This window comes from Mustela lutreola, chromosome 1, assembly GCF_030435805.1.
Source record: "Mustela lutreola isolate mMusLut2 chromosome 1, mMusLut2.pri, whole genome shotgun sequence".
NCBI lineage: Eukaryota > Metazoa > Chordata > Mammalia > Carnivora > Mustelidae > Mustela > Mustela lutreola.
Window position 1 is genome coordinate 109673694 of NC_081290.1, and position 26023 is coordinate 109699716.

The window sequence follows — 26023 nt, forward strand, 5'->3', positions numbered from 1 at the left end:
AGAAGTACAGAGAGAATCTCAAGCAGGCTCCATGCAGAGTGTAGATCTCACAACTCTGAGATCACGGCCTGAGCCAAAATCAAGAGTCACATGCTTAACTGAGTTATCCAGGAGCCCCTCCATCTCACTTTTTTGAACAGAAAACAGAGTATTGCTTTTTAAAGTGCCTGCTCGCTCTCTCCTCCTACTTCAGTAAATGTTTATTGAATAGCTCCTCTAGGAAGTTGCTCTGCCTGACAAAATGGAAGGTAAAAGACAAATGAAGCCTTGTTCTTGTGCTGTATGACAAAAGAGATTAATACTGACAGCTACCCTCTATGGAGCAACAAGTACACACTGGATATTATACTGGGTAGTTTACAGACCTTAGATATTCTTATCCTCCCAGAAAATCCCCTCATTTAGTTATTAACAGATGAAAAAACTGAAGCTCAGATTAAGTTATGAAATCTGTCCAAAGTTGGTGACGAAGTGGTAAAAAAGTCAAGACTCAAATCTAGGCAGTTTGCTTATCACTTTCTGGTTCCTAATCACTGTGGTCTACGCAAAAGTATATGTACTAAATTCATCACTAGTATCATACATAGCTAGTCACAATGTGCTCTGCAGAGGCTCTATGAATGTATTTTAAAGTTATATTTTAAACTTCAAGAAATTAGGGGGAAAAAAGGATATTAGCACCACTCCACAGAGCAAAGTTCATCTAGAGAATTATAAATAATTTTAACCAATACACATCTAAAATTAACCTAGAGAGTTTAACTTTTCTGAAACCATTTCATTTATTAGACTGGAGAAATATACAGGAAGACATTTTTCTGGGTAATCCTTCTAAGCCCTAAGTGCATCTGCAAAATCTCCAAGAATTTTGGACATACTTTATAATGCTTTACAAAGGTTTAAATGATATATTTTTTTGCAATCCTATTTCGTAAGGAGTATTCTTATAGAAAGTTAAATTTTGGTACATACACAACTAAGGCAAATTATGTATGTAAGAGTTTCACATATTTAGCTGTTATGGCCAATTTGCCCTTAATAATTGAGATAATCCAGCTACAAACTTTGCTGAAAACTGTACAATATTGATTACAATGTAATGTTCTGAAGTAGGCTTAAATTCAAGATAATCAGTTGATAACATAGCCACTGAATCACCTAACAAAAACCTTCTCGACTTTGTATCATCAAAGACTACTTCCCAGCACAGGAAATCAGATGTTAGATGTATGAGCGAATGTCGAAATAAATTGTTTCATTAAGTTTTTAGCTTGATAACTGAAGAATGTTTTACCCTTAAAGGAGGAAGGAGAGAGTGCCTTGACAGGAAGCAATTTTTATATTCCTACTGTAGAAGCAAACCATACTTTTCTGTTTTTGTTGTCTACAATCAGAAGGTCCAGCTAGTTGCTCAAGAGTCCTAGCCTAGGGCACTCTTTCGAGGGAAGATGTGAATTTACCTCTTGGCACAAGCACAAGAATACACTGTATATGGCTGGGATGACTAAGTGAGTGTGAAACCTTGTGAGTCAGTGCAAATTTTTAGAGGGCTGGACTCTAAGTCAGAATTCAGTGTGACTTTAAAAGGAGTAGGATCTTCAAAGTTTAAAAATAACACAAGGAGAGAACTGTAATTCCCAACAGTTGGTTAAGGATCTACAAGAATGTGACTCACTTGTGCCTAGTGTTTAAAAGCTTCTTCCAGAGCAGGATTCTCTGAAGTATGTCCAGTGGAATGTATTTGATAGATGCAACTTGCAGAAACCCATTGTCTGATAGTTTGGGGATCAGTAGAGTAAACAGAGTTAAGGTTTTTTTTAGAGTAGTACTAATGTGTGCTGTGAGTTCCAAAGGCAAGGAAAGGGAATGAACTACTTCCTAACTAATCTGATCATGCAACCTTCTCTCTTTGTGCAGTGTTTTTTTAGGGTTATTATTCAATGGAATATATTCTGAGCACTGCTTTGATTCTCAAAAGGTATCACTGATTCTACTTTAATGTTTGTGAAATTTAAAAATAAGAGTTCTGATCTGGAGCTCACACAAGGAACACGCCTTATGTTCTGATCATTAAAGTATGCAAACCAAGGCTCCTAATGCTGCTTAGGAGCGGTATACACTTAACTGTAGGGAACATATGCAACAAAAAAACAAAAAGCCTGGCCTGCAGGACTGAACTGTGAATATACAGTTACAATGTGACCATGAAGTTAAAATTATCATTGAACCGTATCATTTCAAATTGCTTTTTTGTTACACACACACACACACACACCCCTAGAAAAGTGCAATGCCCCGTTTCCCTGGTCTTTTCAAAACACCTACATGATGAGGATGCTTAATGGGTACTTGAAAGCTTTTATTTTCTGGTGGGGGAAATGGGGGTATAGATGAGGGACAGGGAAATCTGTGATAAATATTAACAGAAAAGCCTCAAAACCCTCAAATCTCAATTAATATAGCAAATGAACAGTTTTGGCTCCAAAATTTGGTTAAGAAGTTGTGATGCATTTTCCCAAGGGCATAAGTGAAATGCCCGAAGTTTCACTTTAGAAAACAGGTTACAGAAAAATAAAAGGCATATAATATAGATAATAAATCAGCTGCTAACCTGCTGGCCTGGGTTCCCAACACTGTAATCTTTATAATAGTTTATTTGCTCATTCATGTATTCATTCACTCAACAAACAGGTTAGCAACCACATGTCAGACACATCCTAGGCTGGACACCGCTCTGAGAATGGATTTCCTCCAGCTTTGTGAGTTTAGAGCATCACATACTATCTTGATATCATTTAATTTCTTAATATCATTAGCTAGCTTGGTCAGTGCCTGGTCCACAGAAGATGTCTGACACTGAGTATAGTGGTAACACCAGCAACATTTACAACGACTCCACTTACTGAGTGCTTTCTAAGTCCCAGGTACCAGTTGAGCACTTTGAGTATGTGATCTCATTGAATCATTCTCACAAAACTTTCAGGTAGATATTAGTCCAGGTTTAATATACTGAGATACTGGGATGTGAAAGACCTGACCAAGTAAATGGTGGAGATAAAATCTGAACTCAACTGTTTCATTCTAAAGCCTTATGGAATTAACTATTATGGAATAGAACTAAATAAAAGCTCAATCTTCAACTTTTTCAGGGTTGTGGATCACAGGCATCCCTCATTTTACTGTTTCACTTCACTGTGTTTCACAGATCTTGCGTTTTATACAAATTGAAGGTCTGTGCAACCCTGTGTCAAGTAAGTCATTTTCCCAGAAACATTTGCTCACTTTATGTCTGTATCACATGTTGGTAATTCTCACAAAGTTTCAAACTTTTCTCCACTACTCTGTTGGTTATGGTGATCTGTGATCAGTGATGATGACTCTGAAAGCTCACTGAAAATGGTTAGCATTTTTTAGCAATCAAGTATTTTTAAATTAAGGTATCAAATTATTATATTAAACATAATGCTACTGCACACTTAACAGACTACAATATAATGTAAACACAACTTTTATATGCATTAGGAAACCAAAAAATTCATTTGACTCACTTTTTTGCAATTTTCGCTTTATCACAGTGGTCTGGAACAGAAACTATGATACCTCTGAGGTCTATCTGTAATATATTTATATATAAATATGTAAAATGCAAGCTTATGATATAGGATCTATGATATGGAATTTCCTAAAAGGCCACTTATATGTTTTTTAATGGACAGTTTTCTCTGGAACTTACTTTTGATTTACTGTGTCGTATGAGGGCAGACAGCAGTCTGTTGGACTCCCCCATCACACCAGCATGATCTTTGGCTTCACACCATTCTACCAAACGCTCCACTAATTTAACATTCTTTCCCAGTTGTTCAGCAGCTTCTGCTATAGGGAAGAAGTCAAACCACAAAGGAAACAATCACTGATAGGCAACCAACTGAAATAACTGGTGAAGATGTAAGACTGTGAAAGAAATTTATACATATATATATATATATACACACACACACATATATATGTAATTGTACAACACAATGATCTTATTAAGCAAGAACTGCAAATACTCCATATCTGATGGACTATTTAGCGTTTTCTACAAAGTTGTGGACTTTTATACAAAACACAAAAATACAAAACAATGTTATACTCTAATGATTCAGCCTGGTAGTATGTTAGTAGTCTGGCAAACTATAACAAAGGGTATTAGAAGGACTCTGAGAAATCAATTTAGAGAAAGGTTTAGAATTTAGAAATAAGTAAATAAACACAATTCATTCCAAGGAGTAGTTTTTGTCATTTTCCCCCCTGTAAACAGAAAATGATCTCCCTATTTGCAAAATAAATTTTTAAAAATTTTGACTGTCAGTGTACTGAAATGTGATTTTCAAGACAAGGTAAAAATGGGTACAAAATGGGGTGCCTCAGTGGCTAAGTCGGTTAAGCATCTGCCTTTGGTCCTGGGATAGAGCCCCACGTTAAGCTCCCTGCTCAGCAGGCAGCCTGCTTCTCCCTACCCCTCTGTTGCTCCCCCTGCTTGTGCTCTCTCATTCTCTGTCAAATAAATAAGTATAATCTTTTTTAAAAAAAAGGGGGGGGTATGAAATGCTGAAACATAAAAACCCCTCAGAACTGCTAATACATCAATGTAAAATCAAGATTATATGTACACTAGAGATGCAATACAATTTCCATTTAAAGTCAATTATAACAAGCATGGAAATTAATGAATGGAGCTCTAAAACCAATCTCTCTTTGCCTTTTACTTGCCATTTATCTTTATGGTTATATAATTCTGAAAGCTAAAAACAAGTCCTTTTCAACTAAGGCACACTATCATACCAAAAATGTACCTTGCAAAAACATTTCTTTTACCTTGTGCATCTATTAACATTCTTAATGTTCCCAGAAGTTTGAATTGAACTGGAGGCATTTCAGACTTAAGGAATTTCAAAACTGCCTCTGTGACTCCAGCTGATAACATCTTAGCTTTATTTACAACTAGAGAAAGAGAGAAAAAGAGAGACTATGGTTAGAAAGGTGCTAACATTCTTGACTGTAGTCATTCAATTCAATACATATTTATTGTCTTACTATTTTTAAGGCCCCATATTACATTTTTCTATTTAAAAGCAGTCTTTTTACTTTAAGAATAGGACCAGGGGGTGGGACCAAATTATTCTATTTGTCTATAGGAGCACAACATATGAAATAGTATGTACTGGCTTTTAAAACCTACCCTCAAAACACTTAAAAATTTATAAAGGAAATCTGAGACCGTGGTCTTATTTACAAAACAGCGTAATTCCTCAACTTTAATAAATGTTTCTTTTTACCTCTGTCCTTGACCCAACTGTGTTAATATAGATGTTCTAAACAATATTAATAAATAAATTGATATGAAACAAGTTGATTTCTTATGGATTGTATCTTCATATAGTCATACTATTTTACCTAATCAGAAATTTATTTTTAGGAAGCAGAATAATAGCTTTAATTATCTCCTGTATTATTTCCCATGATAATGGGATCTCATCACTCAGAGTCTTTAATCCAAAGACACATTAAGGCTATTTTTAAGAATTATGTCTGCTTATAGACAGGTCACGATAGGTACACAAATCACATAAAATAAATACCTCCTTAAACAATAGGATCTTACCTCATACACAGTTGCCTACCATTCTTAAGACCTACCTGGAATGGCAAGATTCCTGAGGGCACTTAATGCTGCATGCTGTACAGTTACATTTCCATCTTCTACATGTCTGTCCAGTAAATCCATAAGTTTTTCTACAATTCCATTGTCTACCATGTGGATACAGTTTCCATCTGAATGAAACAAAAAGATTTATTTCTTCTTTATAATTAATTTAATTAATTTAATTAAATATTTTATAGTAGTGATGCCTATCCATTATCTACAATAGGGAAAATGGAGCTACAAGAAAATAAAATGAATTCCAATTGCTTCTCCTATCAAATTCATAGAGTTTTTTTCTTTTCTGAGTAAGAAGTCATGACAAGAAAAATCTCTTGCATACAGCCTGATAATATATTAGAAGATGAGTAAGTAGAAATCATATGCTTAAAATGTCTACCAGTAGTTTTCACTTATAGTCAACTGGACATGAGTTCTGCCAATGTTACTGTACAACAATATACAGAATGCAGTCACAGCTGATGTTTAAATTATTTTTCAATGTCCGAATTTTTGAAACATGTACAAAGCAGAGAGAATATTATAATGAACCACTGTTTATTCCACGTTTAGCTGCAAGTTACCCATATTTTACTATTATTAATTATTAATTACATCATAAGGACTGAATGATCATCCTCAAAAATAAAATGGAACATGACATTCATTATACAGTTACACAGCTAAAAGTGGAATAAAATCAAACTAAAAATAAAAAGTAAGCCCATATTTCCTAGTCACAGTCTAAGAATGAGTTTCTAGACTAAAGAGCACGAGTTCTAGACTTTAGAAATGAAAATGAAGATCTAGTTCCTTGGAGATATTATTAAACCAGATTCTACCCTAAACCAGAGGATTACTGACACTTAAGTTTTAGAGGCACAAAAGTATAAATTAAGGCACAATAACCCTACAAAGAATACTCAGATTATTAAATCAACCACCAGGCAAGAGAGCATATCCTCTCAGATAAGATGCATATTAGAATGAAACCCAAATTTAATGATCTTTGAAGTGCAGAGAACCCAAAGAAGGATTTCATGATCACTGTTCATGACCTTGAAACTACCAGAACTTAGTTAAATTGCACAAAAAATATAATTTGTTAGAAAAATCGCTAAGTAGGGGAGGCCTAGCTGGTTCAGTCAGTAGAGCATGAGAATCTTGATCTCGGGGTAGGGAGTTCAAGCCCCATGCTGGGAAGCAAAGGTTACTTGAAAAAAGAAAAGAAAAGAAAAGTATTTCATCTCTCTAAAAATTAAGGTAGTGGTACACCACATATACTTCTGAACTGTTCCAGTTTTACTACATGTAATGGCAAAGAAAAATTTAAAAAAATATATATATATAGAACATCCAGTTTATAAAGGACAAAATAACATGCTTACCATTTCTGGCAAAATTTGCAATTGCCAATGCTCCAGCAAGCTGTAGCTGGTGGTTATTTGATGGAATCCAGGACAATACCCTTTGAAACACATTACCTTTTCCTCCTTCAAATAATTTCTGCATGGATTCATCTAGAGGTAAAACAAACAAACAGATAAGAGGAAAAGAATTAAGAATAACAAATCCATATTCCTATATGACCATCCTACTGGATAACTATAGACTTCACAAATGATAATTCACAGAAGGAAAAGTAATGCTCTTTTTTTAATAAGCTTTTAGTAGAGATTGGAAAAAGAGCTGAGGATTTTTCTAGTTTAAGTTCCAAATAAACTCCTAACTTTCAGCCTTTTTGGTGCCACAGCTCTCCTATGACAGCTCTCTAAGATAACGAAGATAACAAAGACTCCTTTTTCCCAGGTTCATTATCTCTAGTTCTCTCCATGATGCATTTAAGGTTCATCAACAGGATTGTATGAGGCAGGAAAATGAGAAAATGCCTAAGATATATAGTGTTCATGAAAGAGACAATACATTTTTATAAATATGACAATCATGTTCTTCGACTGTCTTAAATTATAACTCACCTCCAAGAAGTAGTAAAACCATTAGATCTGAAGCAGTTTTGAGCTCAGCAATATCATCCTCTTTGTCACTGTCCACTTTCTGCTGAACAATCTCTAGTAGACATTCTACCAGGCCTGCTTCAACCAGCTGTAACTTAATAGCATCTAAAGAATATGTGAGCAAAATAACCAAAATTTGAGATGAAATAAAAGTTGTTATAAGCAATACATTATAAAGAATTATAATAAAGAAAATGCATGATTTAGATAATACACTTTCAAAGATTTAAGTTTCAAAACAAAGTACACCTTATATACTTCTATTTCATTTTTTTTTACAATGTCTGGCAGCACCTAAACAACTGATTCTCAGCTTTGAAGCAAAGTAATAGCACTCCACTGTTAAATAGATATCTATTTTAGATATCATGCATCTATTCTAGATATCATGCTCATGTTTAAAATACTATACAACACCCACACCATTTAAAATAAAACACATACACCTATTATACAGAATTAAAGTATTATCCACTAATGGCATTTGAATAGAAAGTTACTGAAAGGTAAAGAGCTATTAGTAAATTTCAAACTATACCTAAGTATATTTGGATTCATATTTGTATAAATGTGATTTTTTCCAAGGCAGTTAATAAATCTACAAATTTCTGAATTTCAAAACCCATGTTTTTTAAAAGGGCTTCAGATTTTCATTAATTTAAAGTTTTCCCGAGTAATGGATACATGGTGGTTCATTATACTATATTTTCTTTACATCAGCGTGGGTTTTAAATTTTCCATATTAAAAGATGAAAGAAAAAAATAACTTTTGAACTTTCTGATGGATAACCAGCAATGTGAAGGTATTTAACAGCAAAATTTACATCCCAATTATATTGTTAGAAATTCTCTTCAGAGCAAGCCCTACTCATATCAGATCGTTTACACCCCTCATAACTTACATATTTTTTATTACAGAGCTTATTTCAGCGCAGATTTTATATTCTATCCATATCTGTCTCCCCCATTACAGTATGTACTATACCTCTTTCAGTTTGTATTTTAACCTAAACTCGCTTACCTAAATGCTTTGGGTCTTTTATATAGCACTTAAGATAAATGTAGACAATTACTGAAAGACCTTAGAAACATTTGCTCTATAGAATAATTAAAGTCTTGTTTTTCAGTTGGATTTTATTTTAGTCATTGGTTTCCCTAAGCTGTATATGTACACATCTATAGCAATGGCAGCTTTAGGTTGTTATTTGGGAGAATCAAAGACCTTTTTATAAATGACATTTTCTTTTAGTCAATATTAAGATATAAAAATTTAGGTTCCCCCCACTCCCAACACTAGGACCACTGAGAATCTTTAGAATATTATCTAAGAATACACAGAATATTCAACCCGGATTTTTTTTTTTTTTTAAGGTACACTTGCACTGTGCCATGCTGAAAGTAGGGCGTTTCCTTGGTTACAGAATGCTAGGGCTAGAAATGTGTGGTGACTAGAATTGAAAGTAATGAGAAAAAGCCTTAAAATTCTAAAAACCCTGAATTATACAAATCCCAATTTTAATTCTTTGCATACAAGGAAAACTAAAGATGAACCAAAGATGAATACTAAGGATAGTCCAGAAATAAGCTTTCAAAGGTATCATTCAATTCACTGCACAATTATAAAACAGAAGTGAAGGTGGTAAAGGAGGAAACAGATATAAGAAAAACCCTGTTATTTTGACATATTGCAAGAAAGGTTACAGGTAATTCTCTGGTATAAAACTGACTGAAGGTCACAATAAAAATTTCATTTGGCCAAACCACCAAATGAGATGAGAAACAAGTTTTATTCTTTGTTCTTTAATAAGATCTAAAGCATTTAGAAAATTTAAAATGTGTCAAGATTAAAGTTTACAGCTCTCTCACAGTTTGACTGTAATCACGTATATATGTGGGAGGCTTTAAGTAGCCTTACTAAGGAGGATCAGCAAAGCAGTCTGCCAAAGCAGATAGCTCAGCACACATTTATCAACACAATTCTGCCCAAGGACATCTATTTTTATAGCCACCATTTGCATATATAGGTAAGTATACATACAGGTGTATCATATATATAAATACATAAACACCTATGTACTTACATATACTTTAAAATCTTTTCTAAATGGTGAAAAAAAATGCCACAAAAGGAATAAAGTACATAATATACGTATTAGTTTAATCAATTACTATGAAGCAAATAACCATGTAACTTCCACCAAGATCAAGAAATTCATTGCCAGCATCCCTGGGAGCCCCTCTGTTCATTCCCATTTCCCATCATGTATTACTTACTCTCTCCACTCCTCTCAAATCACTACCTTGATTTTTATGGTAAACACACTCATAATTTTCCTTACTATTTCACTAAATAAATAAGCATTCCTGAAAACTACAGTTTAATTTTACCTTTTTTGAATTATTATATAAATGGAACCTTACAATACATATTTTTAGTGTTGGCTTTTCTTTTTTTTTTTTAAGATTTTATTTATTTATTTGAAAGACATAGAGAACACAAGTAGGCAGAGCAGTAGGCAGAAGGAGAGGGAGAAGCAGGCTCTCCACTGAGCAGGGATCCCAATGCAGGGCTCAATCCCAGGACCCTGGGATCATGATCAGAGCTGAAGGCCCCTGCTCAACTGACTGAGCCACCCAGGTGTCCTGTAGTGTAGTGTTGGCTTTTTTCTATCAATTTTTTTTTTAAAGATTTTTTTATTTTTATTTATTTGACAGAGAGAGATCACAAGTAGGCAGAGAGGCAGGCAGAGAGAGAGAGAGGAGGAAGCAGGCTCCCTGCTGAGCAGAGAGCCCAATGCGGGACTCGATCTCAGGACCCTGAGATCATGACCTGAGCCGAAGGCAGCGGCCCAACCCACTGAGCCACCCAGGCGCCCTCTATCAATGTTTTTAAGATTCATCTAACTACTGTTAAAGTTGTCTTCATTTCTTTTCCTAAGTATAATTTTTTCCATTATATGAGTCTACCATTCATTATTCGGTTGTTAATGGACAGGAGTTGTTTCTAATTTTTCCTTTGTTATAGATAAAGCTAAGAACATTTCTGTAGTGGTTCCTGGTAGACATGTACATGTTTCTGGCTATATTCTAAGAGCAAAATTGCTCAATCACACAGAATACAATCTTGAACTTGTTTTCCAAATTGTACCAATTTACACACCCACCAGCACTTACTGAGTTCCCACCACTCCACACCCTCATCAACATTATTAGACTTTCCAATGGGTATGTAGTGTTCCATTCTGCATCCCCATTACTAATGAGTTAAGCATATTTTCATGTGTTTATTAGCCATTTGGACTTTATCTTTTGTCAAGTGCCTATTTAAATCTTTTATGTTTTCCCTCTGGCTTTCTACATTTTTCTTAATGATCTGTGGGAGTTTTTATAAGTTGTACACATTGTATTGATTATGTGTGTTGTAGATATCTTCTCACACACTGTGGTGCTTTTCACTCTTAATGGTGCTTTTGGTGTCTTTGATTTTCATTAGAAGTTTTAGCCAAATTTATCTATCTTTTCCTTTATAGCCAGAGATTTCTGTGGCCTAAGAAAATTCTTTATAACTCCAAGGCCATAACAATATTCTTCTATCTTACATTTTAAAGGTATGTTTTCTGGTTTTTACTTTCCCATTCAGGTAATTATCTACCTAAACTTTTTAAATACAGTATGAAATATGGGTGTACATAGTGTCTTCATTTGTATTTTTTTCCCATATTCCCAGCACTGTTCATTGAAAAGACTGTTCTTTCTGTACTGTTTTGCACTGACAACTTGTTCTTTTCTCCTAATAAAATAAGTACTTATTAATGCATCCATCTGTTTTTAGGTATCCTGGTCTTCTCATCCATCGTTGTACCAATACCACATTGTCTTTTAATTACTACAGTTTCATCAGAATAAAGTTTTCTTTTCTTGAAAAATCTTATTAGTGATTTACCAGTTTTTATTTAGTCTCTCAGACTCAACCTTGGTGATTATATGCTTATGTTGCATTATGTATTTTCCATTTTATTAATCTCAGCTCTTTAGATTTTCTTGCCTCTAAGTATGGCTTTATCACCTATATCACATAAGATTTAAGATACAGTACTGTTTTCATTATTAGAAAATTTTCTAATTTCCAATGTGCCTTGGTGGCTTATTTGGTTGAGCATGTGACTCTTGGTTTCAGCGCAGGTCATGATTTTTGGGTCGTGAGATCATGCCCTGAGATCAAACTTGAGATTCTTTCTTCCTTCCACTTGTGCATGCACTTGTGCATATACTCTCTCTCTCAAATGAAAATCTTCAAAAAAGAAATATTTCCAATTTCCGTCATAATTCTCCTTTGACCTTCGAGGTACTAGAAATATATGTTTTAATATCTAAATATAAAGGGATTTCCTAGTTATCTTTTTATTAGACAATTCACTTAAGTAAGAACACATACTCCATAAGGTTGCAACCCTTTGAAATAGGTTAAAACTTTTTTTTTATTAGCTTTTAAAAATTCAATTAAACATATAGCATATCATTAGTTTCAGAGGTAAAGTTCAATAATTCACCAGTTGCATATGACACCCAGTGCTCATTACGTCACATTAGCATCCTCAATGTCCATCACCCAGTTACCCCATCCCCCCACCAACAACCCTGTTTGTTTCCTATAGTTAAGTCTCTTATGGTTTGTCTCCCTCTGATTTCAACTTATTTTATTTTTCCTTCCTTTCCCCTAAGTTTATCTCTTGTTTCTTAAATTCCATATATGAGTGAAACCATATAAGTGAACCATATATAAGTGAAACCATATTTACCTTTCTCTGATTGATTTATTTCACTCAGCCTAATACTACATCAATGTAAAACTTTTTCATGACTATACGTGTATTATATATTTCATTGAAAAGAAAGGGCCCTGTAGCTGAGTGCAGTATTCCACAATATGTCTGTTAAATCAATTTTCTTAATCATGTTATCTTTTCTATAATCTTTTTGTTGTTTTTTTATCTGCTTGTTGTATCAGTTACTAAAAAAGAGGTATTAAAAACTCCCATGATATTTATGGACTTGTCTATTTCTCTCCATAATTCTGAGTATTTCTGCTTCCTATGTTTTGAAGTAACGTATACTTACAGCTCCCAGGTGAATCAGAACTGTTATCACCCTACCTCTATTAAGTCTTTTAATTTTAAGTTTTTTTAAATCTGATATTAAATATAACTATCTCAGCCTTCTTAAAGTTTGAATGGTTTATTTACTTATGAAGATATATTTATTTTAGAGAGAGAGTATGTGCCCATGGAAGTAGAAGCGGGGAAAGGAAGGGAGTAAAGGAGATCAGAGGGAGAGCAGCAGACTCCCCACTGAGCATGGAGCCTGATGTGGGGCTCATCCCAGAACACAAGATCATGACCTGACCCAAAATCAAGAACCAGATGCTCAACTGACAGCCACCCACGCTCTCCTGAGTGATTTTTATTTTTTTGATTTGATTATTTTTTTAAATTTTTTTAAATACTTTTATTCTCAAATACTCTTAAATACTCCTTAAGAGTATTTCTCTTAAATACTTTAAAATCTCCTTATATTTAACAAGTTTTAAAAAGCATACTTGATTTTTAAAAATTCACTTGACAATTGGTCTCTTAATTGAAGGATTTAGGTCAAATGCATTTAATATAATTACTGAAAAATTAGGACTTAAACCTAGTATATTTTGTATGCCCTATTTGTACCCCCTGTTCCATGTTCCTTTTTCTCTCCTCTCTTCTGTTATTTTGAAGGTGTGCTTAAAAAAAACTTTCCATAAATCTTTCCATTAGTTTGGCAGTTACACATTGTTTTCAAAAATTATTTTAGTAATCACCTTAAAAGTTGGTGAAACTTCTCAGTTTTTACTCTGAAAATATCTTTAAATTTTGCCTTTAGTGTTTTTTTTTTTTTTTAATTTTAATTTATTTATTTGACAGAGAGAGAAATAGAGAGAGCACAAATGAGGGGCAGGGGCGGGCAGTAGGCAAAGGGAGAGGGAGAAGCAGGCTCCCTGCAGGGAGCCTCAACTAGGGGCTCGATTCTAGGACCCTGGGATCATGATCTGAGCTGAAGGCAGACGCTTAAGTAACTGAGCCACCCAGGCGCCCTTGCCTTTAGTTTTGAAGGATGTTTTCATGGGGTTTAGAATTCTAGGTTGGCACTTTTTTTCCCCCAGCATGTGGAAGATGTTTCATCGTCATCTGGATTTCATTATTGCGCTGAAAGATAAGCAATCAGCCAAACTGTCATCCTTTTTAAGATGATCAGTTTTTTTCCTGGCTGTTTTTAAGATTTTTGTCATTAGTTTCCAGATACTGTATTGATATATAGATTTCTTTTTATCAGGTTTTGATTCCTTTGGGTTTTTGAATATTTGTTATCTTACATTAATAATTTCTGCCAAATTCTGTCAAAATTTTTAAAAATATTGCCTCTGCTTCCCTCACCACTTTTTGGAACCCCAAAAAATATATGTGAGAGCTGAGAGCCTCTCACTGTACCCTTTGTATTTCTTATTCTCTTTTTGTGTATATTGATTATTTTTTCTCTCTTTATACTTCATTCTGGATTTTCTTCCCATAGGTCTTCCAGTTCACTGGTTCTCTAAGATGACTATATTTAATCTAAATCCATCTATTAGGTTCTTATTTTGGATTATATTTTTTTCAATTCAGGAATTTCCAATTGTTTTTCAAATCTGCTATGTCACTTTTTATAGTTTCTAGTTTCCTTCTAAACTTTTCGAGGTTCCTTTGAGTTCTCTGAATATAGTAAGCACACCTATGTTGAGTCAATGTCTAATAATTCCAATAATTGGAGATTTGCTGTTGTTGCCTGTTCTTTGTGCTGGTTCTTGCTTACACTATCTTACACCACCTCATTCCATTATCATCCTTACTGATTATGTGCTAGACATTGTTATTTGAAAAATTATTTATATGGGATGCTATGGTTCACTCTTATTCCTATGGTGTATCCCTTTAGATTTTTTACCAAAAATGGGAATAGTTTACCAGTGTCCACACTGTCCTTTTGCCTTACAAAGCTTCATAAGTGAAGTTCAGCCCTTAGGTGCCTTTTCCAGATAGGCATAAAAATGTGTAAGCCACAGAATCATGTTTTTGCCAAGATTTTATAATCAAAGAAACTTGGAAAGTAGTTTTGGCAAATGGAGATATAGTTACAGAGTAGATAAGTAGCTGAAGTTATAGATACCCAAATAAAACATCAGGTCATTAATAAAGAAGACTTTTGAGTTAAATAGCTGGCAACTAAGTAATATTAGGAAAAATGGAAAAAGCATATATGATTAAAAAAAAATCCAGAGATGCGTTTATTTTCTCACCATTTTCTGCCAATGGAGCAAGAACTTCAAAAATCATTTCCCTTTTATCATGTTCTATTTGTTTCTTGAAGAGTTTTACCAGCTCTTCAGCAATGTTCGTACTGGCAAACTGTTCTTTACTTGACTCTGCAAAACAGGAGAGGTAATCTTAGAGTAAACACACAAAATTAAATGCAGAAGTTGTTTTTTATTACTTTCAATTCATGCTCATTTTGTACCATTACTGATAAATACAAATACTCCTCAAGTACAGGAACTATTAGATACATCAGATACATCTTACATTTTTCTTAAAAGAAAAATGGCTTTAAAGAAAGCATTTCAACCCAGTTTTATTCAAGTCTATAAAAAATGTTCACTAGCATAATGTATAGGTAGCCATAGCAACAATTAAATTACTAAGTTATAAATTCATAGTTTCAAGGCTTTTAGTCAAAGAAGAAAAACTGCTCATAACAGACTGCATTTTACATGGCTGAAGTAAAGATGACTTATCATCATTACATTTAGATCATAAAAACGGTATGTTCTTGTGCTGGTCCTGACATGCCTACTATTAAAGGTCAATTCTTCACATGTACTTGGGGTCTCATTCTCTCCTACCTCTTTAGCATTTCTGATCTCTCCTCACTCCAGAGACCCACCATCAGCATTTAAATATGCTCTAATATTTCTCACAGAAAAAAGCAATCTTAAAAATAGCTTTCTCGGGGCACCTGGGTGGTTTTGTTGGTTGAGACTCCAAATCTAGGTTTTGGCTCCAGTCATGATCTCATGGTTGTGGGACTGAGCGCCCTCCCCACTGCCCCCGCCCTGAAACGAGATCCATGCTCAGCAGGGTGACTGCCTTTAGATTCTCTCCTTCTTCCCCTCCTCCCACTCACACATGTATGTTCTCTCAAATAACCTTTAAAAAAAAGAAAAACAACCATCTTCTACTTTACTTTTCTTCAACTACCATCCAATCTCTGTTCAGTTTCACAAACTAGTTTCTTGATAGCATCTACATATACTGTCTCTACTTTCTGAACTCGCATTTGCTTTTAAACCCACTTCAAACTAATTTTGGCCCACCTGCTCCTTCTCTTCTGTCAAACCTCTATAAATTCCAGTTCCTTGGGACTTGATCCTTTTTTTTTCTTATCTTTTTGGTCCTCTCATCCCAGACAATCTAATTCTCTTCCACAGCAACAAAACAGTACCTGTATATTGATACTTATACAATCCTATCTCTAACCCTCTTTTATACTTCAGGCTACTCATTTAACTGGCCACCTGACATCTCCATGTGAATATCCCCCTCTAGTATCCAGACTCAATGTCTAAAATTAGGACTTTTGGTACTACCTGAAATCTGTATTTCTTCCAGAGTTCCTTTACTTCCTTTAGTTATTAAATGAACAGTTCATCTATCCATCTACACGGGTAGAAACCTAGCAGTCATTGCACACTTGTTCTCATTCAACTTTACCTCCAGTGAATTACCAAACTCTACCAATCTGCCTCCAAAAACACAAATGGAATCCATTCCATTTCTCTCCATTATCTTCTTAATTTCTTTTGCTGCCTCAGAAGTCCTAAAAATTTATCCAGAATTTTCAGAGAATTCTGACCAAATCCAATCTAGATTTATTACTCTCTGTTTGGGGGCACAGGTGATATCCTAGAATTTTTTTTTTTTTAATCATTATCTTAATAGATACTTTCTTTTCCTTCCAGTATTAGGTACTCTATTATCTATATCCTTTTGCCTTCACTTGTTTCAATTTGGTATAAGCATCCTCCAGCAGCTTCCAAATACACTTCTTATAATACTATATACAGGAGACAAATATTTTAAAATCCTCACTGTCTGAAAATGCTTTATCCCACCTAGAGTTTGTGCCTCTAATTTAAATTAGTCTCTCACCTCATTCCATTATTTTCTCATACTAGCAATTATCACAATTTATAATTATATGATTGTTTATAAATTTAAAATTTTTCCATCTCACCCACTAAGCCATAAGCTCCTTGAGGGCAAGGACGATGTGTATTAGCTACGAATTATTTTTTGTTCCTTTGGGATTATTTTTTTTTCATTTGCTTAGTTTTCTATGTACTGGTTATTTTTTTTTTCATTTGCTTAGTTTTCTATGTACTTATCATTAATTCAGCTCCAAACTCCAAACTGTTGATCAACTAATCTTCTCTTAAGAAGCTCACTTTAGGTAATCATTCAATTTCATCTCCTCCAAGAATTACCCCAACCCCAACTCTAGCAGCCTCTAATTTGTTCCAATCTGGACTAGGTGCTCTTTGAAAATAGGCCATTTGGGGCCCTTGAGTCACTATCCTAATAGGAATTCCTCTTTTCCTGTTGGATCTCTTGTCTTCTGATTGCTATGTAGTCTTCTTTCTTAATTTAAACTCCTTGCTTTGGTGGAACACATCTCACAGTGGCTTCCAGAGGAAAGGTATGTAGGACAGTAATTTTCTGAAATGCTCATGTTTGCTAATGTCTTTATTATAACTTCACACTTGTTTGACAGTTTGGGTATAGAATTCTACATTGGAAATCATTTTCTCTCCAATTTTTGAAGGCAGTACTTTATCTTCTTCTGGTTGCCAGTGTTTTGAGACATCTAATGTCTACATATTCATAGTATTTTGTATGCAACTTTTTGATAGGGAACTCAGAAAAACGAGAGATAAGGGCACAGAAAATGTTTCTGAAGAAATAATAGCTGAAAACTTCCCTCATTTGGGGAAGGAAATGAGATATCCAGATCAAGGAGGCACAGAGATCAGCTGAAAAATTCAACCCAAAGAAGTTCACACCAAGACATTAATAATAAAAATGGCAAAAGGCAGTATAAGGAAAAAAATTTTAAAGCAGCAAGTGAAAAGAAGATAGTTACATACAAGTGGATTTTTCAGCAGAAACTTCATATGCCAGAAGGGAGTGACATAATACATACAAAGTACTGTAAGGGGAAAATCTGTAGCCAGGAATACTCTTAACAAGGGTATCATTCAGAATAGAGAGATAAAAATTTTCTCAAAGAGTACATGACCACTAATCCAGCCTTACAAACAATATTAAGAGAGACTCGTTGGGTGAAAAACAAAAGACCACAAGTGAGAATATGGGAAATAAAAAGCACAAAATCAATAAAAAATATTTCTGTAAAAATCAGTCGAGGGATTCATAAAACAAAAGGATTCAAGTATGATACCATATACTAAAATTGTGTGTGGGGGGGGAGAAGTAAAAGAATGGACTCAAACTTACATAACCATCAACTTATATAGACTGCTATACACAGAAGACATTATACACAAACCTAATGGTAACCACAAATCAAATACCAATAATAGATATGAGAAAAAAAAAAAAAAAACAAAGGAATCCAAGTATAGCACTAAAAAAAAGCCAACAAACTATGAAAGAGAAAAAAAGAAAGGACCGGAGAGAATCTAAAGCAACAACCACAAAAGGGTAACAAAATGGCAATAAATACGTATCTATCAATAATTACTTTGAATGCAAATGGACTTAATGCTCCAATGAAAGGACATAGGGTAAAGGAATGGATAAAAAAACAAGACCCATCCATGTACTGCTTACAAGAGACTCATTTCAGACCAAAACACACCTGCAGATTGAAAGTGAGGGGATGGTGAAACATTTTTCATGCAATGGATTCCAAAAGAAAACAAAATAGACTTTACAACAAAGACTGTGACAAAAGACAAGGATACTATATAAGAAAGGGGGCAATCTAATAAGAGGAAATAACAACTATAAATATTTATGCACCCAACATGGAAGTACTCAAATACATAAAACAGTTCATAACAAATCAACGGTAATAAAATAACAGCAAGGGACTTTAATATCTCACTTACATCAATGGACAGACCATCCAAACACAAAATCAACAAGGAGGGAATGGCTTTGAATAACACACTGGATTTAATAGGCAAATTCAGAACACTTCGGCATCTACATTCAACATGGAACATTTTCCAGAACAGATCACATATTAGGCCACAAAACAAGTCCCAGTAAATTAAAAAAAAAAAGAGGTCATACGATGCATGTCTCTCTCTCTCTCTTTTTTAAAAAAGGATTTTATTTATTTATTTGAGAGAAAGAGAGAGGGAGAGTGAGCATGAGCGGGGGGATGGGGGCAGGGGGCAGAAGGAGAGGGAGCAGCAGACTCCCTGCTGAGTAGGGAGCCCGACATGGATCCCAGGACTCTGAGATCATGACCTGAGTTGAAGGCAGATCCTTAACCTGATGCCCCACCATGCATCTTTTCTGACCACAATCTTATGAAATTAGAATTCAATCATAAGAAGAAATCTGGAAAGAGCACAAATACATAGAGGTTAAATAACATCCTAGTAAATAATGAATGGGTCTACCAAAAATCAAAGAAGAAATTAAAAATTACATGAAAAAAAAAATGAGAATGAAAACACAATGGTCCCAAGTTGTTGGGATACAGCAAAAGTGGTTCTAAGAAGGAAGTTTACAGCAATACAGCCTACCTCAAGAAGAAAAAAAAAAAAATTTTCAAACAAAAACCCTAACTTTACACCTAAAGGAGCTAGAAAAAGAAGAACAAACAAAAGCCAAACTCAACAAAAGGAAGGAAGTAATAAAGACTAGAGCAGAAGGAAATGATATAGAAACCAAAAAACAATAAACTGATAGATGAAACCAGGAGGTAGTTCTTTGAAAAGATCAATCGAATTGACAAACCTCTAGGAAGACTCATTAAAAAAAAAAAAAAGAGGGCCCAAATACTAACAAATTGCACAACATAGGACAAATGGGTAAATTCCTAGAAATAAATAACCTACAAAACAAAGGAGGAAGAAAGAGATGATTTGGACAGACCAAGTACCAGCAATGAAATTAAATCAGCAATCAAAAAACTTCCAAGAAACAAAAGTCCAGGATCAGAGGGTTCCACAGTTGATTTCCACCAAACATTTAAAGAAGAGTTAATATCCACTCTTCTCAAACTATTCAAAAAAATACAAGAGGAAGCAAATCTTCCAAATTCAATCACCCTGATACCAAAACTAGATAAAGACACTACAAGAAAAGAAAACTACAGGTTAATATTTCTCATGAATATAGATGCAAAATCATCAACAAAATATTAACAAACTGAATTCAACAATACATTAAAAAACTCATACACCAGAATCAAATGAGTTTTTCCTGGGATGCAACTGTGGTTCAATATTTTCAAAACAATCAATGTGATACATCACATTAATAAAAGGATAAAAACCATATCACTTTAATAGAAGCAGAAAAAGCATTTGACAAAGAAAGACATCCAATCATTTTAAAAACCCTCAACAAAATAGCTCTAGAAGGAATCTATCTCAACATAATAAAGGCCTTATATGAAACACCCACAGCCAACACTATACTCAATGGTTGCAAAACTGAAAGCTTTTCTCCTAAGGTCAGGAAAAAGTCAAGGATACCACTCTTGAGACTTCTTTCTACTCAACACAGTACTGGAAGTCCTAGCCACAGCGATTAGACAGCATAAAACAATAAAAGGCAACCAAATTGGTAAGGAAGACATAAAACTCTTAGTATTTGCAGATGACATTATATTATACACAGAAATCCCTAAAGACTCCACCAAAAAACTACTAGAACTGATAAATGAATTCAGTAAAGTAGGAGAATACAAGATCAATGTACAGAAATCTGTTGTATTACTATACGCTAATAATGAAGCAGGAGAAAGTAAAATCAAGAAAATAATCCCATTTATGATTATCAAAAATAGAATATCTAGGCATAAACTTAATTAAAGAGGTGAAGGACCCGTATCCTGAAAACTATAAAACACTGATGAAAGAAATTCCAGACAATTCAAGAAATGGAAAAACATTCCATGCTCATGGGTTAGAAAAACAAATACTGTTAAAATGTCTATATTACTCAAAGCAACCTACAGGTTTAATGCAATCCCTATCAAAACATCAAAAGTATTTTTTCATGGAACTAGAACAATCTTAAAATTTTTATGGAATCACAGAAGACCTTGAATAGCCAAAGAAATCTTGAAAAATAAAAACTAGAGGTATCAAAATCTCAGACTTCAAGTTATATTGCAAAGCGGTAATATTTAAAACAGTATGGTACTAGCATAAAAACAGACACACAGATCAATGGAATAGAACAGAAAACCCAGAAATAAACCCACAATTATATGGTCAATTGATCTTTGACAAAGGAGGAAATAATATCCAATGTAGGGTTAGTATCTATAATATAAAAAGAACAATACAACGTAATACTCAAGACAAATAATCCAATTAAAAATTGGAAGAAGACCCAAACACGTATTTCTCCAAAAAAGACATACAGATGGCTAACAGACACATAATAAGATGCTCAAGAAATGCAAATCAAAACTATAATAAGATACTGCCTTACACCTATCAGAAAGGCTAAAATTGAAAACACAAGAAGTATTGGTGAGGATACAGAGAAAGGGGAACACTCTTGCATTATTTGTGGGAATGCAAATTGGTGCAACCATTGTGAAAACCAGTATGGAGCTTCCTCAAAAAAATTAAACACAGAACTACCCTACAATTCAGGAATCACACTACTGGGTATTTACCCCCAAAACACAGAAACACTAACTCAGAAGGATACATTCACCCCTATGTTTACTGCAGCCTTATTTATAATAGCCAAACTAGGGAAAAAGCCCAAGTTTCTATCAATAGATGAATGGATAAAGAGCAAATGGTATATATTTACAACAGAATATTATTCAGTCATAAAAGGGAATGAAATCTTGCCTTGTTGTCTTTGCAATGATATGGATGGAATTAGAGAGTATTATGCTAAATGCAGTCAGTCAGTCAGAGAAAGTCAAATGCCACACAATCTCACTCATATGTGGAATTTAAGAAACAAAACCAAGGAACAGGGAAAAAAAGAAAAAAGAGAGACAAATCAAGAAACAGACTCTTAACTATAGAGAACAAGTTAATGGTTATCAGAGGGGAGGTGGGTTGGGGGATGTGGGAAATAGGGGAAGGAGGATTAGAGTATATTCATCATGATTTAAAAAAAAAGAAGAAGAAATTGGGATTTAAAAACCAATTAGGAGCTATGAGCATAAGCAGTCTTCTGAACTACAAGATTATCTGTAAGGGCAGTCCAATGGCCTTTTTGTATAAATATCCTGACGTTTTACAGAACAAATGGGATAATAACATTGGGGTTCTCAGTATTTTCACTTAAACTATTTTTGGAATGGTACTCTGGTAACTGTTACTTCAAGTTAGTCTGATGTCCCCAGACTATAAGTTTTCTGTTTGCAGCCTTTCTAAAGAATATATACAACCTTTGTTTACATGGGAAGGGGTAGTTACTATGAAGTGTGGAAAGGGGCTTTCTGGTAGTAGTGAACACCCCATGAGAACACGCCCCTTACGAAGGACCTCTTCCACTTGTCCTGGAAGAGGAGAAGGGGAAGCACAAGAAATGTTTTATGCAGAGCCTCAACCCCTACTTCATGGATGTCAAGGGCCCAGGATGCTATAAAATCACGTCTTTGGCCATGTGCAAGGGGTAGTTTTGTGGGTTGGGGCCTCCACTGTCCTCTGCCAGCCTATAGCAGGAAAAGCAAGTTTTAAAGAAAGATGCGAGGGGCACCTGCATAGCTCAGTGGGTGAAAGCCTCTGCCTTTGGCTCAGGTCATGACCCCAGGGTCCTGGGATCGAGCCCTGCACTGGGCTCTCTGCTCGAGAGCCTGCTTGCTCCTCTCTCTCTGCCTGCCTCTCCACCTACCTGAGATCTTTGTCTGTCAAATAAATAAATAAAATATTTTTTTTTAAAAAAGAAAGATGCAAAGGAGCACTAAAGCACCCTGAATCAGATGCGTGGGAAACTATCTCAATAAACATATTTTGGGTAAAATAAAATAAAAAAGAAGTAAAGTAAGGAAAGGGAATGATATTTTAATAACACCAAATTCTGATCCTTCTGAAGATTCCAAAGAACAAATTGGTTACTTCTTGGCTTTTTAATCTAGGAACTATACATCAAAAGTTTTGCTAAATTATTTATTGTTTGTCTTTCTTCCCAGGTCCTAAAATACTTTTGTGTCATCTCCTCTCCCTTTTTTCTCTTCCCCTCTCCTTGTGGATTTAAGTCTTTATAAAAGTATCCCTTTACTGTAGTTTTAGTTTCCAGAAAGAAGTGAAATTAAATACAAGTTTTTATTCTAACACTTCTATACACTAAATCCTAATATATTAAGCAGGAATTTTCATTATAAAAGATTTTGGAGCCAAATAAAAAGGAAGTCCTATAAACTAGGACTCAAAGAAAACAAAAAAAAAAACTAGGACTCAAAGCAAACAAAAAGACAGAAGTACACTTCCTTTTTTTGTCCCCAATTCTGTAATAGATTATACTTATTCTATATTTTGCCTTTGTATCTTTTGTGAGCAAAACCGCAAAAATTTGTTTAACATTTTTATTAATAAATTTGACTAAAAATAACTTTAGCATATACTAATATGTCATATTCAGAAGCGTGTAATACAAATGTATGGAACTTGATATTTAGGTCAGAACTTGATATACCAGGTCAGAGTCCTGGTGCTTTTATTTATTTATTTATAAAGTGGGTATAATTAACAGAATTAATTTGTTTGTTTTAGCTATTATATTTAGTTATGACGAAACATCATTTGGTTTCACTGTCTCCATTATACAAAATTTATTATGAACATGGTTGTGGGGTAGATTCAGACCAGGCATTCTAACTTTATAAGAATCACAGGAAGGAAGGTCAGAAAGAAGAAAGTACTATTAATGATACAGAGAAAAACGAGACAAGGATGCTGGTGGCATCAGTCCTCTTCTCTGTTGTGACCGGGCTGTGTTTCCAGTATTGGTCTGTTTCTGTCTGCCTTCTGATTTTCAAGGATTTCTAATATTTTTTTCTAATGCTGCTACAAATATATTATGAAAAAGTCCTCTATCATTTTTAGGGATTTTCTAAAAGTGGGAGAACCCTTAGTCTGTTAGGTTCCTTTTTACCTGATAAACAATTTATATAAAATGCAATAAATTAACAATACTTATTTTTGTCCTGGAAAAACAATACTTGATTTCAGGACCATCTCTCATGTAAAAATACTAAAGTCAAGTGGAAATCATTTTAAATATTCAACTCTATTAAATAATATACAAATGGAAACTTCAAACCTTGATAAATAAAACAATGAGGGAAGCAAAGGACCTCCAATTATAAACAATATAATCTAAGATATAATTGGACCTACTTTTTTTTTAAACAATGAAGCAAGTACTGGCATTGCTTCAAAAAATAATATAATCTAAATGGATCTCCAGGTTGTTAACATCTAGAGGAAAACCTATTATAAGTACATTAATAAAGTTAATTACATTTGTGGTTCATGACTAGGACTTACCAAGTTCCGCTAAGTTGCCAAATGCAACAAGACACATTTCTGTAAGAGCTGCATTTTGGCAATGGATGCCCAATAATTTCACTAAGGTAGGTATAACACCCATATTGATAAGCTGAGCTTGAAGGGAATCTGTAAAAAACAAACAAACAAAAGTGTTTATGTATCAAATGGACATTAGTAAGAAGAAAGCACCTCTTATTCTCCCTATTGCAAGATCAATACCATTTTCAATTATAGTAAAACATGATTAAGTCCATCCATACAACTGTCTGAAAAATCTTAAAACATTAGTTCACAAGAGTTGAGTTTTGAATCTTTTCAATGATTAAAAGAAATATAAAAAAGAACAGAACTCAAATAGTATGTCAAAACATAAATTAAAAAAAAAACAGGGTCTTATACCTTTGTTGAGTAAGCTTTAAAAATATATAAATAATTAAACATTACCACTGATCATTATGTGAAAAGGTTAGACAAAATAATATTTGTATTATACTGTATTGTAGGAAAGCAGAGTATACAAAAAGCAGAGAAAAAACAGTTAACAAAGGCCAAGAGAAGACAGAATCTTAGAATCCCTTAAAAGTTGCTTTATAATAAAGAATGAAAAATATATATAATATACAAAAATCATTTTATTTGTAGCAGAATGTTCTTCGATGACTGCTAGGAAGGAAAGTCGTTTTATAAGGAAAAAATGTGTTACTTAAAATATTTTTCTTTTTGAAGATTTAATAACAGTGACAAGCATCATAGTAAAGAAAGGAAAATTTGGCTTGAGGTGAAGAGAATGAGATCAATACACTTTATCATCACTGCTTGTCTTCATTTTCTAAGAAAACTAATTAGTTTTAAAGTACTTAACAGGCCTGGGATTTCCACAATAGCTCTTCATAAACAAATTATGGCAGAATACCTGTAGCAAAGCTGAAGGTAAATAAGCCAAATGAAAATCAAAAGTTCTGCCTCTTACAATAAGCTAAGAAAGATATAAACATTCATATGCCTATGCAAAACACTAGAACTATTAATAATTTTCATCCAAAGATACAGAATGCTTTCAAAATTCTGTTTCTTTTAAAAATTATATGCCATTTTCAAGCTAACAATTTTTTCCAAATTCTTTTTTAGTTACCTATTGGGAATCTAAAGATAAAAATCCTGTTTATTACAAACACATTTTCCTTAGAGTAAGCATCCCTTAACAATCTGCCTACTAATCTCTTCATCATTCTTTCCAGTTCTTAACCAACTGATAAGGAGGTGGTTGGGTGATAATCAGATAAGAACAAGAAGGCGGGTTGAGTTGCCTCACATGCCAGTCGATTATATGCCTGTTGGTCTTTCAAGTCAATTTTTCCTGCTTTTAGAGTAAAGTATGAAGGGACAGCCAACAGAGCTTATCACCCTGAAAACTGATGAGTGGGTAATTACGCATACTATCTGGTTCAATTGTGGAGGGCCTATTAC

At 34.1% G+C, this 26023-nt stretch overlaps 1 protein-coding gene across 6 annotated transcripts in view; it reads right to left on the bottom strand.

Annotated features, from left to right (window-relative positions):
• RAP1GDS1 (Rap1 GTPase-GDP dissociation stimulator 1) overlaps window positions 1-26023 on the bottom strand; it is a 150729-nt gene that overhangs the window by 12573 nt on the left and 112133 nt on the right. For 5 of the 6 annotated variants that reach the window (XM_059172532.1, XM_059172528.1, XM_059172540.1 and 2 more), the window contains 7 exons: window positions 24554-24682; window positions 15065-15190; window positions 7663-7806; window positions 7075-7206; window positions 5683-5817; window positions 4861-4986; window positions 3734-3873 (listed from right to left, as the gene is read on the bottom strand). In XM_059172532.1, coding sequence (XP_059028515.1) covers window positions 3734-3873; window positions 4861-4986; window positions 5683-5817; window positions 7075-7206; window positions 7663-7806; window positions 15065-15190; window positions 24554-24682 — 932 coding nt within the window. The remainder of the gene's footprint in view (window positions 1-3733; window positions 3874-4860; window positions 4987-5682; window positions 5818-7074; window positions 7207-7662; window positions 7807-15064; window positions 15191-24553; window positions 24683-26023) is intronic. The other variant, XM_059172530.1, reaches the window with a different exon arrangement.